Genomic DNA, 16,533 nt, shown 5'->3' with positions numbered 1-16,533 from the left:
CTTTGTGAACAAAGCAGACTGGCAGCTCGTAGTGTTTAGGACTCCAGCATGAGTCTGAAATGCTTGCTGCCAGGACTGGTAGGGAGACCCCTAGTGGTCATTTCTTCAAAATGGAAAATTAAATAGAAAGAAGCATATTTTTTTAATAACATGCAATTGTGAAGTTATTCTGCATAAATTAATCTATAATATATCAAAAGTGTTTTTGATGAGAGGTACCCTTTAAAGCTGTTTATCCGCACAGTATATTGGGTTTAGTTTCTGTGAACAGCCTATCAGTTTCCCTTTGAGATATAATGTTAATGATCCCTTACGGTCATTTTTGGTCACATGACTAAAAAGAAAATGGAATTAACATTAATCAAAGAGTCACATGTATGAAACGGAAATCTAAAGATACTTATCTTGTTAACGCAGCTCATTTTCTCCTTAAGGACCAGAGCATTTTTTGCACATATGACCACTGTCACTTTAAGCATTAATAACTCTGGAATGCTTTTACTTTTCATTCTGATTCCAAGAATGTTTTTTTGTGACATATTCTACTTTATGTTAGTGGTAAAATTTTCATCAATACTTGCATCATTTCTTGGTTAAAAAAATTGTAAAAATTTGATGAAGAATTTTAAAATGTATCATTTTTTTAACTTTGAAACTCTCTACTTATAAGGAGAATAAACATACCAAATAAATGATATATTGCTTCACATATACAATATGTCATCTTTATGTTTGCATCAGAAAGTTGACATGTTTTTACTTTTGGAAGACGTCAGAGGGTTTCAAAGTTCAGCAGCAATTTTCTACTTTTTCAAAAAAAATTCTAAATCTGAATTTTTCAGGGACCAGTTTAGTTTTGAAGTGGATTTGAAGGGCTTTCATATTAAAAATATTTTGTGTAGTGTAGTGTTTTTAGGGTACATTCACATGGGCAGGTTTACAGCGAGTTTGAGCTGCAGCGGAAGATTTGCTGCATCTCAAACTTGCAGCAAGAAACTCACTGTAACCCCCCGCCCGTGTGAATATACCCTGTACATTCACATGAGGGGGGGGGGGGACCTCGAGCTATTGCAAAACTACAACTCCCAGCATGCCCTTTGGCTGTCCGTGCATGCTGGGGGTTGTAGTAATGCAACAGCTGGAGGCACACTGGTTGCAAAATACAGAGTTTGTTACTTAACTCAAAGTTTTGCAACCAGTGTGCCTCCAGCTGTTGCAAAAGTACAACTCCCAGCATGTACGGACAGCCAAAGGGCATGTCAGGAGTTGTAGTTTGCAACAGCTGGAGTCACACTGGTTGCGAAACACTGAGTTAGGTAACAAACTCTGTGTTTCACAACCAGTGTGCCTTCAGCTGTTGCAAAAACTACAACTCTCAGCTTGCAGAGACAGCTGAAGGGCATGCTGGGACTTGTAGTTATGCAACAGCTGGAGGCATACTACTACGACTTCCAGCAGGCCCTTTGGCTGTCCGTGCATGCTGGGGGTTGTAGTTATGCAACAGCTGGAGGCACACTGGTTGCAAAACACTGAGAGTTTGTTACTTAACTCAATGTTTCCCAACCTGTGTGCCTCCAGCTGTTGCAAAACTACAACTCCCAACATGCATGGTCTGTCAGTGCATGCTGGGAGTTGTAGTTTTGCAACAGCTGGAGGCACATGGGTTGGGAAACACTGAGTTAGGAAACAGACAATGTTTCCCAACCAGTGTGCCTCCAGTTGTTGCAAAACTACAGCCCCCAGCATGCCCAGACAGCCGAAGGGCATGTTGGGAGTTTTAGTTATGCAAAAACTGGAGGAGAACAGTTTGGAGACCACTGTTAAGTGGTGTCCAAACTGTAGCCCTCCAGATGTTGCAAAACTACAACTTCAAGGGTGCTCAGACTGCACAGTCATGCTGCGAGTTGTAGTTCGGCAACATCGGAGGGGCCAGATGTTACAGAACTACAACTCCCAGCATGCCTGGGCAGTCTGGACATGCTTGGAGTTGTAGTTTTGCAACATCCGGTGGGCTACAGCTTGGGCACCACTGTATAGCCTTTGGCTGTCTGGGCATGCTTGTAGTTGTAGTTTGGCAACTCCTAGAAGGCAGCAGTGAAGATCACTTACCACTGATCTTCATTGCTGCCTCCCCCGCTGTCTCCGCTGCTGCCTCCTTACTGCCACCAGTCCCGCCGCGATCGCTGGTCCCTCGCCGGTCCCTCGCCGCTCCGGCTCCCGCCGCCACCTTCCCCCCGCATTGCCCTGACATCCAGGGGCGAGCAGAGTGGGGATTTCAATTTTAACCCTCCCGTCCCCAACTGCCATTGGTCGGTCGGGGGCATACCCATATGCCCTGTGTCCTTAAGTGGTTAAGATAACATGTTGTTCTTATCGTAAAGTGTACTCCATAAAAAAAAAAAAAAAAAACAGTGCAAAATTGGGGGTTTCTTCCATCCAACCCCTAAAATATTTTAAAAAATGCAGAAAAGGAAATTGGTTGAGTCCTCAAAGCCAAAATGGGTTGTGTTTTTAAAGGGTTAAACACCAACAGTGACAAACCGTGTGACAAATTAGTACCACAAAAACAGGCTAATACCAAGATAATTTCACGGTTTGCTGGATCAAAGTTGTTTATTAGAATTCATGTCTCCAGAAATACCTAGGGCAAGGAAAATGTATTTAAAAAAAAGTATGGCTGTTTCCTAAACCCAATGATCACTTGTTGTAACTCCTGTTGGAACAATTTTTTATTATTGCTGAAAAGCTTAACATAGGAAGCGTTAGGTGTATGTGAAAATCCATCTTCATCCTCCTTTTATAAAGGTCTGGGTGTTGCTGGTCTTAGGTTGCCCCATCTGCATCAGCTGAAGCTGATAAAAGGAGTTGGAAGTTTTCTGCTGTTAACTAGGAAACCCCACGGTGACATTGTCCCTGCTACTCAGACTTCAGTTCCATGATATGTTTATTTATCATCACCATTAGTCAAGGAAAAGCTACGGCTGAAAGTCAATTGCGGACATGTATCATTATTTGTGTATGGTAGAAGCATTTTACCCCTTTTCCCGAATTCTAAATTATGTGCAGAAGCGCTAAATTTATCAATCAAGTGCAATGAGCTTCATAAATTGTGGGTAAATATAGTCATCTCCTAAATCCATTCTTTGGAAAATAGAATCAATAATTTAGAGCATCTTGCTACGTTAAGTCCAAGATGGCTTATATTTGCGCAAAAAAAACAGCTCTTGCGGCAAAATTTTTGGTGTAAAAAAAAAGTACGCAGTTAATAAATCCATGTGTACTATAGATGTCGCTCCAAGGTACCCTGATTCAGCCACATCTGGAGGACATGCTCTACCAAAATGTGCGCAAAACATTGCGCAAAAAAAGGGCTTGCGCAAAATTTTGTGCAAAAAAATACACACAAAACAGGGGTAAAATCTTTGATACATGTCCCCCAATGAGTCAAAAAATAGGCCACAGTGGATGATTCACTTTTGCTTAGCAGTGTAAAAAAACCTGTGTTAAAGGGGTACTCCGGTGAAAACCTTTTTTCTTTTAAATCAACTGGCTCCGGAAAGTTAAACAGATTTTTACATTACTTCCATTAAAAAATCTTAATCCTTCCTGTACTTATTAGCTGCTGAATACTACAGAGGAAATTCTTTTCTTTTTGGAACGCTCTCTGATGACATCACGAGCACAGTGCTCTTTGCTGATGTTATTAATTATTATTCTTATTATAATAAGTCTTTATTTATTTATTGTTGTCCTTAGTGGGATTTGAACCCAAGGCCCCAGCACTGGAAGGCAGCAGTGCTAACCACTAAGCCACCATGCTGCCCTTAGCATACATCTGCTATGCACGGTTGCTAAAATGGACAGAGATGTCAGCAGAGAGCACTGTGCTCGTGATGTCATCAGTGTTCCAAAAAGAAAGGAATTTCCTCTGTAGCATTCAGCAGCTAATAAGTACTGGAAGGATTAAGATTTTTTAATAGAAGTAATTTACAAATATGTTTAACTTTCTGGCACCAGTTGAATTAAAAGAAAAAAGGTTTTCACCGGAGTACCCCTTTAAAGGTCTCTTGAAAGATTTTATATGGGAGATTTAGGCAAAATAAAGTTTATTGGGGAGCTCAAAGTATGTAGTCTTTCCTGTCCGGCTGCTAGTTATACTCCCCAGTTTTAATGGGAAGGTATCTGGCATTAGAATAAAGAAATAATTTGGTCTTCTTTGCTTTATATGAGTTTTGCCAAGTGCATTCTTTTTAATCTTTGTATCTCTTCCCACGTACTTATACCAGCACGTATACCAGTGATGACAGTGCCTTATATGGCACCAGATTTATTTGTTTATTCTAACAAGGAAATAATTACAGGATTATGTAAAACTTTATTCTCCAGTTATATTCTTGCTTTAAAACACGTCTGCACTGACATTTTGCTCTGACAATGGGCCGATGGGTCTGAATACTTATGCCAATGCATATCATTTTCAATAAATTAGCAAAGATTTCTAACATTGCTTTCACTTTGTCATTATGAGTTATTGAGCGCAGAATGATGGGAGAAAGCTTGATTTGTTTAACACGTGGCTACAACATAACAGGATGTGAAAAAAAGTGAAAGGGTCTGAAGACTTTCCGAATGAATTGCACAGGTCAAAGCAGCGGTCAAAAGCATAGATAGAATAACTGTCCAATTCGAAACAGCAAACCAATGGACAGGAACTGAATAAACTTGTTGCTCAAGCAAAGTACGAAGGTTTAAATAGGAGGTGTCATCCATAAGAAGAAAATATCGGCACTCACCACATCGGCTTGTAAGTCTTCTTTATTCAGACATACATATGGGGTACAGGAGAGAGGGGTGGTGGGGGGGACAGTGGATGGCGACCGAGTTCCTGTTTCACACGCTTGGCGTGCTTCGTCCGGCCATTGGCCGGACGAAGCACGCCAAGCGTGCGAAACAGGAGCTCGTTCGCCATCCACTGTCCCCCCACCACCCCTCTCTCCTGTACCCCATATGTGAGTATGTCTGAATAAAGAAGACTTACAAGCCGATGTGGTGAGTGCCGATATTTTCTTTCTTCTTATGAACTATATTTGAACACTGCTTATATATCTGAGCACCGCCTACGGCATACAGCTACACCAGTATCCATCTGCTAAGCAGTGCCGCACCATCTCCTTTGTGAACTGTTAAATAGGAGGCGGCCTTTACTAAAATATGGTTACAACAGCTGCCTGTCCTTTTAAAATGTCACCTGTCCAAAAACGTGATGAAAATTGTTCCATATCCAATCCCTCAAACAGACAATCAGCCACTGCTTTTATTTGGTTGGTCACTGTTAGCTGCACAGAGACCTCAAGTCATGGTTCCTTCACACAGACTCCTAGGAAAGTGTTAACTTCACACAGCTATCTGGAACCCAATCTCAACAGTCTCTCGTGCACAAAGACTCAAACTTTAGTAAAGTCCATGTAAACTACATGAAGGGTTTCGGTCAGTGTTTTCTTATATTGACCAATTCAACTTAGTTCATCTATATTGGCAGCACATAGCATTCAGCAACAGAACCGCATACAGTATAAAGCTGGTGTTAAAATCAGGAGGGGATAGGAACAGTGCCCAGGAGCAGCCTAGGGTCGAAATTGGGGGAAACCAAATACAGTGACAACATAGTCAAGAGTAGACAGGAGTCTGGGTCTGGAATAGAACCACAAGTACCAAGCATAGTATACAAGGCATAAGTAAGAGGCTGGACTCAACCAGATCAGGAACTATACAGCGAATAGCAAGCTGACACTCAGGCAATGAGTGAGAGGCCTGACTTGACTTAAATAACAAGCCTTGATATGCCATGGCGCCCTAATGTGTTAAGCAGTGAGACATCTGCATTTGCTGGTTGTCTAGAAACACAGCGCAACCACTAAAAGGATGCAGGAGAATGGTGCTGAAACGGCGCAGTGAGTGCTGTTTCATGCACACTTTTTTAAGGTACTGTCTGACTTGTATTTCCAGGAAGGACTACTGCCAATTGACTACAGATTGGCTATTAGTCTATGTTACGTTTTCTAAATTTAATAAAATTTTTAGGAATGCCAACAGAAAACTCTTGAATTATATGAAAATATATATTATCAAGGGGATTACAGAGTTAACCATTTAACTAACAGACATCAAATTTATCTGACATTATTAAAAAAATAAAAATAAAAGATATGTAGGGGTTAAATGCATCTTCAGATATTAATGAAAAAACAAAAAGAAACAGATTATTCAGTTTAAACAGACCATTTCCATATGTGGTATCCCGGTGCGGAACACACCTGTCTTCCTGACCGGTGAGGTGGATATCACCTACTGTGTCTGCTCCGGGCCCATTAGGTTTAAATGTACAATTTGTTGCACTGTAATATACTGTCAATGCACTTTTGCACTTTTATGCTCTTGTTCCCAAAGATTTTAACTTGCTTTTGCAGGAGGATGCTGAGGGGATCACATGTCTGCTTCAGTCAATCAGGGCTGCTCTGCCCGGCTCCCCTAAGTCTCTTAGACTGGGAGGAGCTTGTCAGTCTAGAGTCAGTTCAGGGAGAGAGGAGAGAGTAGAGGTCATCTCTAGACCTCTGCTGTGGACCTGTATCTCACCACATGAGGACAGGCCTAAGAAAATGCAGTTGCAGGACTAATCTGTTCCCGAGCCATGGGTGGACTGACAGGTTGGCCCGATCCTGAGTGGGGGCCTGCAGCTGCCAGTACTTTTTTTAATTTTATTTTTTTATCCTAAATCTCCCTAAATCTCAGGGGGAGATGTCAGGGGATGATGCGAATCAGGGTTCTGTGGTGATATCATATTAGGAGATTACTGAATGTTGTAAATGTAAAAAAAAATTCCAGGATTTTTGATCACTTCATATACCATAAAAAAAATAATAAAAAGCATTCAAAAAGTCCCATCTATACAAAAATGGTCCCGATAAAAACTACAGATCACTGCAAAAAAAAAAAAAAAGATCCCTCATAGAGCCCTATATACAGAAAAATTAAAGTGTTATATGGTTCATAATAGGACAATCTTATGCATGTTAATTTACTTACAAAAAGTTAGATAGAGATGGAAAACCTTGGGCAACTCCGGTCCATAAATCTAAAGTCTAAACCTAGTGGTAATCCCTGATATAGGATTCCTAAGTGGAGAGCAGAGTGAGTATTTTTCAGATCCTAAATCTCAAACAAGCTACATAGTCAAATCCAGGTCAGTCTAAAACATAACTCAGCAAGCAAGAAGCTAGTCAGTCACCGAGGACTACAAGTCACATAGTGCCCTAAAGCAAACTCCAGCAAAGTTTGCACTATTTTTTAACTAATTCTGTCTATTTTGCAAGTTCCTGAGTAAAATTTAGCAGTTTCCGTAACCCTGCATTTGTGGTCGTTATTACCCCAGCGCTTGGCCAAGGAAGTTACTACCTTTGGAGTGTGGAGGTCAACACTACCCTGGCATCACAAACTTTAATCCAGTCACAAAACCCCTCCAATACTACATACACACCATCACCCCAGTTAGTCACCACACATACATTTTATTATCTTCCTATTCTCTGGCTTTAGAGAATGTGTTCCATATTATACAAACAACCTGTGGTACCCACAAGGAGGATAGGTAGAGGAGTCCAGTAGTCCAGGCTAGATGAGGGCAGTAATCCCACTGGACAATTGTTGGATAGTTCCATTGTGTGGGGGATGGTTTGGGAACCTGGTGGATCTTCCCGTTAGTTTAGTTCCTAGGATTATATACCTTGTGTTAAATGCAGTAAGGAAAGATCTTGACACTTGGGTAACTTGCAAACAATAAGAATATTACTTATGCTTAGTTACTTTGATCACTTTGTGACAATAGATCAGTCACAGCAGCTATGGTGGTCTATTATATTTCAGCCCACACAGATGTGGCCAAGTTGTTTGAACACTAACATACTCGTCTTCCTTGTTTAATTTAATTTTTTTTTATGAAAGCAATAATACAAATAATGTGTACATTCCCCTGAATATAGCAAAAACTTCTTATATAACCAGCAAACAATAGGGATGTTTAATGTTCCATTCTAACAACATCCCCTAGGCCTATTGGCAGAACAATTGTGTACGTTTTGTCCTCAGTGACATTCTATGATGCAGACTCCTTCATCCTATTATAAGAACACAAAGTATTCACAATATACACAATACACAAGTATTTCATATAAGAAAGTGTTGATGCAAACACCTCACATTTACTTCTTCACAGATATCAAGGAAGGACACCAAGTGTGAGGAGCCTTCATCTAGACTAAAGGAAGAGGTAAGGAGCACCATCTGCTGCTTATTCAATGCCACTGTATTACCTAGACGTGTATATAAATATTAGTCTATGCAATACTGTAGCATTGAATTAGCACCGTACATTGGCACTTGCATCACAAACATTAATCAATATTTAATATCTGTAACAGATTTAGGGTAAGTTCTCGAATTGTAAAATCTCAAGAAGAAAACTGTTATAAAATAGGCATTAGAAATGCATGTATTTTTGTATAGTGTGTAAACCTGGCCTTAAAGGGGTTGTCCAAGAGAACTAACTTATCCCCTATTCACAAGATAGGGGGTAAGTAGCTGATCACGCGGGGGCAGGGTGTTTAGGTTCGACCGCTGGGACCTCTCGCGATCTACGGAACAAGACCCCAGCTCTCAGTAAGGAGAGCATGTGGTAAACGGCACACATACCATTCATTTCTAAGGGAATGCCAGAGATGCCTGTACTCGGGTCTCTTTCATGCTCCCATAGAAATAAATGGAGTGTGTGCTGCCTACCGCATGCTCTCCTCATTGAGAGCCAGGCTCCCATTGGTCAGACTTCCCGCGATCAGCTAATTATTCTGCGGATAGGGAATAGGTTAGCTTTTGCTGGACCACCCCTTTAAGGTGATTTTATGGGCTTGTAATATAATGTAGATGTGAAAGCTTATAAAAACTTTGGAAAATTTGGATAATCATGCAATGTACAGTGCACACATGTGTAGGGTTCTTTACGGTTACAGTACACTTATCGGACATCTGTCTTGTAAGAAGTTGTACTCCTGTATGTCCATCACATGACCGGGAAACATTTCTATCTGTGCATACCTTACGCCAATGCACGTTTTGCTGCTGGGTGCTTCATCAGGGAGCGATGCCCCCTGACAAAGCACTCAGCAGCAAACCTGTATTGGGGTAAGGTATGCGTGGATCTGGCTTCACACATGGTATACAAATATTCTCTTGTTATTTTCCCTAGGCGATAGCTTCTTTGATACTCTTAGATGTTTGAGCAACATTTTTTGTGCTGTTATTGCTACTTTTTATTTCCCCCCCCTTGCCTGGGGTCTGGTATGTTTTGATGTATCTACAGTGTGATTTTAGATTTTTGTCAGTAAAGATTTATTCAGTTTACTCATTTGTTTTCATGTACATTAGCATTTTGTATAGAAACATGTGTAACATTAAAGGGGTACTCCGCTGGAATTTTTTTTTTTTTAAATCAACTGATGCCAGAAAGTTAAACAGATTTGTAAATTACTCCTGTTTAAAGATATTAATTCTTCCAGTACTTATCAGTTGCTGAATGCTCCAGAGGAAGTTATTTTCTTTTTGAATTTCCTTTCTGTCTGACCAAGGTGCTCTCTGCTGCCACCTCTGTCCATGTGAGGAACTGTCCAGAGCAGGAGAGGTTTGCTATGGGGATTTGCTCCTACTCTGGACAGTTCCTGACATGGACAGAGGTGTCAGCAGAGAGCACTGTGGTCAGTCAGAAAATAACTACACAACTTCCTTTGTAGTATACAGCAGCTAATAAGTACTGGAAGGATTACAATTTTAAAATTAATAAGTAATTTACAAATCTGTTTAACTTTCTGGCACCAGTTGATTTAAAAATAAAATGTTTTCCAGTGGAGTACCCCTTTATACTTTTTTTTTTTTTTTTTTACTGTTTATGACTTAAAATCAGGTAAAAAATTAAGAATAATTAATATGCCACCAAGCCTAATTTTGAGACAAAAATGTAAAAAAATTGGATGTGAACAGAAAAACAGCAGAAAATGTTGAAAAAAGCTTGAAATTGATGTATCAATGATCTAAATGTTACTTCATCTCTAACAGAAAAAATATTTATTATAGGAGCAAAAATGTGGCTTTCTGCTCTGCGCTTATCAACCCTTCTTGTATTCAATGTGGTCCTGAGTCAGGTATGTCAACCGCACAATTTACACTGCTCAAAAAAATAAAGGGAACACTTTATTGGATGAATTAACTAATCATATGAAATACTCTGTCTTTACATAGTTGAATGTGCTGACAACAAAATCACACACAAATTATCAATGGAAATCACATTTATCAACCCATGGAGGTCTGGATATGGAGTCACACTCAAAATCACAGTGGAAAACCACACTACAGGCTGATCCAACTTTGGATTCAGGTCTGGGGAACGGGCGGGCCAGTCCATAGCACCAATGCCTTCCTCTTGCAGGAACTGCTGACACACTCCAGCCACATGAGGTCTAGCATTGTCTTGCATTAGGAGGAACCCAGGGCCAACCGCACCAGCATATGGTCTCACAGGGGGGTCTGAGAATATCATCTCAGTACCTAATGGCAGTCAGGCTACCTCTTCAAGTACATGGAGGGCTGTGCGGCCCCTCAATGGAATGCCACCCCACACCATTACTGGCCCACCACCAAACCGGTCATGCTGGAGGACGTTGCAGGCAGCAGAAAGTTCTCCACGGCGTCTTCATAATCTGTCACGTCTGTCAAATGTGCTCAGTGTGAACCTGCTTTCATCTGTAAAGAGCACAGGGCACCAGTTAGTCCAACAAAGTGTTGGGCTGTAAGCATAACCCACACCTGTGGACGTCGGGCCCTCATAGAGTCTGTTTCTGACCGTTTGAGTGGACACATGCACATTTGTGGCCTGCTGGAGGTCATTTTGTAGGGCTCTGGCAGTGCTCCTCCTGCTCCTCCTTGCACAAAGGCGGAGGTAGCGGTCCTGCTGCTGGGTTGTTGTCCTCCTACGTCCTCCATGTCTCCTGATGTACTGGCCTGTCTCCTGGTAGCGCCTCCATGCTCTGGACACTACACTGACAGACACAGAAAACCTTCTTGCCACCACTCACATTGACGTGCCATCCTGGATGAGCTGCACTACCTGAGCCACTTGTGTGGGTTGTAGACGCCATCTCATGCTACCACTAGAGTGAAAGCACCGCCAGCATTCAAAAGTGACCAAAACTTCAGCCAGGAAGCATAGAAACTGAGAAGTGGTCTGTGGTCACCACCTGCAGTACCACTCCTTTATTAAGGGGGGTGTCTTGCTAATTGCCTATAATTTCCACCTGTTGTCTGTTCCATTTGCACAACAGCATGTGAAATTGATTGTCAATCAATGTTGCTTCCTGAGTGGACAGTGTGATTTCACAGAAGTGTCATTGACTTGGATTTACATTGTGGTGTTTAAGTATTCTCTTTATTTTTTTGAGCAGTGTACTTGGATCTTTTTGATGTCTTTTTTTTTTTTTTTTTTACTTACAGACAATGTCCACCTTTACTACTATTTGGATTGTTCCAATAAAAGGCAAATGGAAACATTCTTTATTTAAAAAATTTCTATTGTATTGTGTTTACAGCTTCTATTCAAAGCCATTGTCTCCATAGTTACAGACCACAAGCTCTGTGTAGTCTCTGCAGTAGATCAATTGTCCCCCAACCCAGTCCTTAAGGCCCCCCAACATTCAAGGTCTTTATTTCCAGTTACTTAGTTGGAATAGAACAGGGAAAAATCCATGCTGTAGCTCAGCACCATCTCTTTAGCACTTGAGCTTGGAAAAAAAACATTTTTTTATAACTTTGCAAACGACCATCAGGTATCATTTGGTGTTTCTCACTATCACCTATCTGCCCATGTCTGTAGCTCTGAGAATGATATAGGTTTGACAGATTAACTTTACATAGTGAGGAATTGCCCCAGTCCCCATTTGTTAAAACAAACAAGCAGAATATAAAATTTTTTTAAACTTCGTATTTACAGACTTAATTGTGGACATAGGTTAGAAAAAATGTTGTTTATTTTTATCAGAAAATAATAAATGATACCATATATCTTTTGTAGGGACTATAGCTCTGTTTCTATTATGTATGATGACTGATAGCAGAGGCGATTAACCCCTTAATGACTCAGCGTTTTTCAATTTTTGCATTTTCGACTTTCCCTCCGTACCTTTTAAAAATCATAACCCCTTCAATTTTATACCTAAAAATCCATATTATGGCTTATATTTTGCGCCACCAAGTCTACTTTGTAATGACATCAGTCATTTTACCCTAAAAAAAAAAAAAAGCATTGTGCGTTAAAATTGAAAAAAAAAATGCCATTTTGTAAATTTTGGGGGCTTTCACTTCAGACGCGGCGATCAACTTTGATCGCCGTGTCTGAAGGGTTAATACGATGATGTCCAGTATTAGCAGCAGGTCCTGGCCGCTGATGGCCGCCGGGACCGACCCGATATGATGCGGATTCACCGCCTGACCCCGCGTTATATTGCGGGAGCCAGCGCAGGACATAAATATAAGTCCTACATCGTAAAGGGGTTAAAGGGGTTATCTATTATTAGAATAAAAACAGCACCACAGCTGTCCTCAGGTTGTGTGTGGTATAACAGCTTGGCTCCATATAGTCTTTTTTCAGCCTGTTATGTTCCTGACTTCTTCTTATATCTGGGCCCAGGAAGAATCTCACCTGCCAATTGTTTCTCTTTAAGGTTACTGATTCGTTGGACGATCTATCAATACACAATCCTGTGTTGCAGAAAAAATTCTTTAACCAATTCAGTCAATACGGAAAAAGTGTTCTGTCAACTTCAGGAAATATGACAGAAATGGTAAGTTTTGTTATTCGCATAGCGTGATGGTGTAGGAAGATAGCAAGAAAAAATATAGAGAAAGAAGAGATAAAATACAGCAAAAAATCATTGTTACAAATTCACCCAATTTAATGAAATGGGCTTTACAACAAATTAGGTTGGGAAATATATGAACTCTTCTTTGGCAAGTCTACGCCCCCTGCCATAGACTTACATTGAGGGGTGGAGTGTGACGTCCCACGGGGGCGAAGCCGTGACGTCACGATCGCCGGCCCCGTCATCAGACCCGGAGCGGATGTTCACTTCGGGGCCTGATAAGAGCGGGGTGCTGCGTGCGAGATCGCGGGGGTCCCCAGCGGCGGGACCCCGCACAATCAGGCAACTTATCCCCTATCCTTTAGATAGGGGATAAGTTGTCAGCACGGTAGTACCCCTTTAAGTTCCCCTGATTCTAAAGGGATTAGAACCCTTTCTACATTACCATAAAAGGTTCACCTTAATATTTTGTTCTTAATATGTGTGTAACTGTACCCTCTTCAAGTCTTATGCTTAACATTTTCTTTTTATTCTTCTACTTGTGCGGCCATGCTCCTCCCTGTCATCTTCCCAATATATGGACAGTGGAGACATTTCACGCTAGGTAATCCACACTTTGGGACCCTGAGTATGGTGGGCTCTAACTTACATCTCACTCACCATCTCCTTGACCCTTGACCCACCATGGCGTGTTCAATTACTTTTAATGTCAAAAACGTAAATAAAAATGTTAAACAGCACTTCCTTTTGAAAGAAATGAGGATGCATAAAGTTGCATAAATGCCTCCTCAAACTTTATTAAATTGGTTGGTATTTAAATGTTCCCTTTTCTGCACCATCAGATAAATCTATAGTTCATTCAAGCTCCACCCCCAGCCACCATACAACTATCACTGTCAATTTGAAAATTGGTCTGGCACCACCACCTCTATGACCTCTGGAGGATATCTAGTCCAAATTCCACAAAACATACTTTTTTCTCTTACTCTGCTTACTCTCGAAAAGACATGTTCCTGGGGAACCGTCTGGGTCTCCGTTTAACTGGAAAAGCAAAGATCCAAGCTATTATGTGGTCTGACCATACCCCAGTTACACTTGACATAAAGCTGGCTTCCGCGCCACACAGAGTATGTCACTGGCGATTCAATGAATCATTACTTGATGGATGACCTTTAAAGGGGTACTCCACTGGCCAGCGTTCGGAAGTAAATGTTCCGAATGCTGTTTTCGCGTGCGGGGGTCGGCAACGCCCCTCATGACATTACGGCCGTCATAAAGGTCATTGTATTTCCTTAGCCTCCCGATTAATGAAGGAAGCCATGATAAATAAATAAAAAGAGTTAGATTCCAAACATAAGTCCCTAGAGAAAATGATGATAGCATTTAGCTTTTAGAAATTTTTCAAAAGACATGAGGATAGGGAAAGTGGAGATAAATACTATCTCAGAGCTACCAAGGCTCATTCTCTACTTGCAAACCAGCTAAACTCCTAAACCCTTCAAACTAACCCTATCATGACTTATACTTCGATTCATACAATTCACCCTCTCCATTACCCTAAAACCAGAGTGAAAGAGACTATTTAACAAATTGTGGGATACCTAAAAAAGCTGAGACATATTTCCAAGCTTTAAATATCCTGATATCTATGGAGGAGTTACGCTGGAGACCCCCACGGCTGGGGACCCCCACGGCTGGGGACATCTACGATCTCAGTGCAGCCCCCGACATTCTGTTCCGAGCTCTGTCTCCGAGATGGGGCTGTGACATTATGGCCACGCCCTTCCATTCATGTCTATGAGATTGTGGGTATAATGTCTCCGCTGTCTCGTTGACACAGCTTCACATCAAGTTTATACCGAATCTCAAGGAAAGACACGCTGGTTTGCTTAACTGATGTAATCTTTACTGAGATATAATGAACATGCGGTAAAACTGTAAAACAAACATATGAAAGACAAATATAAGCATGGCTATTCAAGTGCCTTACATTATGCATAGCTAATACATAGATAGTCTAACATGTTCTCACTTACTACACACTGAAAACACATTATCTATCTACAAATGCCTAGCATCTCTCTACACAAGATAACTAGCAATTCCTTACTCACAGGCTTTGGTATTTATCAGATTTGCAGTCTGTATTAGCTTCAAGAAGTCCTGTGGATCTTATCACTGTGGTAGCTGGAGCTGGAATGAATGAGACGTGCCGGGGCTACCCCTAGGCTTTAGAGAGAAGGCCCGCCTCTAGGCTTCAAGAAAATGGAGGGTCTTAAAGGAACAGACCTTGCTGAGTGCCAAGCATGTAAAATACATTGCGAAGGCAGAACACTCCCCACCTGGCATACTTTTTTGTTATGCCACTAACCCTTGGACAGGAGTAAAACTACTTCAGAAATTGGCCTTGCATACACTTTGGGAATGCCCTGTCTAACAATCCTAACTTCAACCTTTCTAACTCTAGCATCACTACTAGGATCAGTCCCCAAAATGAGTCCAATAGGCCACTCGTTCCTGTGGGCCTGAGAGTCTTTCAGTAAGACAACGTCTCCAACTTGTAAATTGGGTTTGTCATCTTGCCATTTCTTGCATGGCTGGAAGATCACCAGGTGTTCCTGTCTCCACCTCTTCCAGAAAATGTCCGCAAGACTTTGAACTTGTTTCCATTGCCTGGTGTACAAGTCCTTGAGCGAATTGTGTTGAGAAATCTCTTCCTTTTTCAGAAGGCATTAGATTTCTTCTTTAAAGACTTCCTGCTGGATGCATCTGATGATCGTGACCTTGGCTTGTTCAAGGTGGCCGTTGCTATGCTGATCAGTATTGGTAGCTCTGCAGGAGGATCTGGCTAGACAGATAAGTTTTCCGATTGCACGGGTCAGCAACTTCCAGCTGGAAAACCTTTCAAATCTATGAGCGCCCAGACTGTCTCTTGTAACTAAAGTCCTACAAACTGTCACTTGAGGTCTTACCTCTTTGTCTTGATCTGGTTCTATGAGCTGAAAGGTCTCTACCTGAGTAGTTTCTTTGGTTTCTGGTTTACGAACAAAAGATGGACCTACAAACCAGTTAGTTTGCTTGAGCGCAGCGGCTGGCACTAGTCTCGTTCCATGATCAGCTGGGTTCTTGTCTGTGCTGATGTGATGCCACTGTTCTGGACTTGTAGACTTTCTGATACGTGTCACTCTGTTGGCCACATATGTATAAAATCTTCTTGAAGCGTTGTGAATATATCCTAACACAATCTTGCTGTCTGTATAAAAGTTAATTGCATGGATCTCGATGTCCAGTTCTGTTGTAATCATGTCTGCCATTTCTACAGCTAAGACAGCAGCACAAAGTTCTAGACATGGGACAGTGTGAGCGGGTCTAGGAGCTAGCTTAGATTTTCCCATGATGAACCCGACATGGCTTTGTCCCTCAGTGTCTATTACCCTAAGGTAGGCGACAGATGCGATAGCCATAGTGGAGGCTTCAGAGAATATGCATATTTCTCTTCTCTTTGTAACAGACAAGGAAACAGATATGTATGGTCTAGGGATGTTGAGTTGTTCAAGCTCTAACAATGAGTCTTTCC

The 16,533-nt window shown here is 41.3% G+C and overlaps 1 protein-coding gene across 9 annotated transcripts in view; it reads left to right on the top strand.

The window, feature by feature from the left end:
- The window catches only part of LOC130360520 (cysteine-rich venom protein ENH2-like), a 75,295-nt gene that overhangs the window by 4,747 nt on the left and 54,015 nt on the right, over positions 1-16,533 (top strand). For 7 of the 9 annotated variants that reach the window (XM_056563025.1, XM_056563029.1, XM_056563027.1 and 4 more), the window contains exons 2-4: positions 8,270-8,323; positions 10,177-10,244; positions 12,819-12,938. In XM_056563025.1, coding sequence (XP_056419000.1) covers positions 10,185-10,244; positions 12,819-12,938 — 180 coding nt within the window. In that variant the 5' untranslated portion in view covers positions 8,270-8,323; positions 10,177-10,184. The remainder of the gene's footprint in view (positions 1-8,269; positions 8,324-10,176; positions 10,245-12,818; positions 12,939-16,533) is intronic. The other 2 variants (XM_056563030.1, XM_056563031.1) reach the window with 1 other exon arrangement.

Source organism: Hyla sarda, chromosome 3 (genome assembly GCF_029499605.1).
Source record: "Hyla sarda isolate aHylSar1 chromosome 3, aHylSar1.hap1, whole genome shotgun sequence".
NCBI classification, from domain to species: domain Eukaryota; kingdom Metazoa; phylum Chordata; class Amphibia; order Anura; family Hylidae; genus Hyla; species Hyla sarda.
Note: the sequence above shows the minus strand (reverse complement) of the source record. Positions and strands in the feature narration are given on the sequence as shown.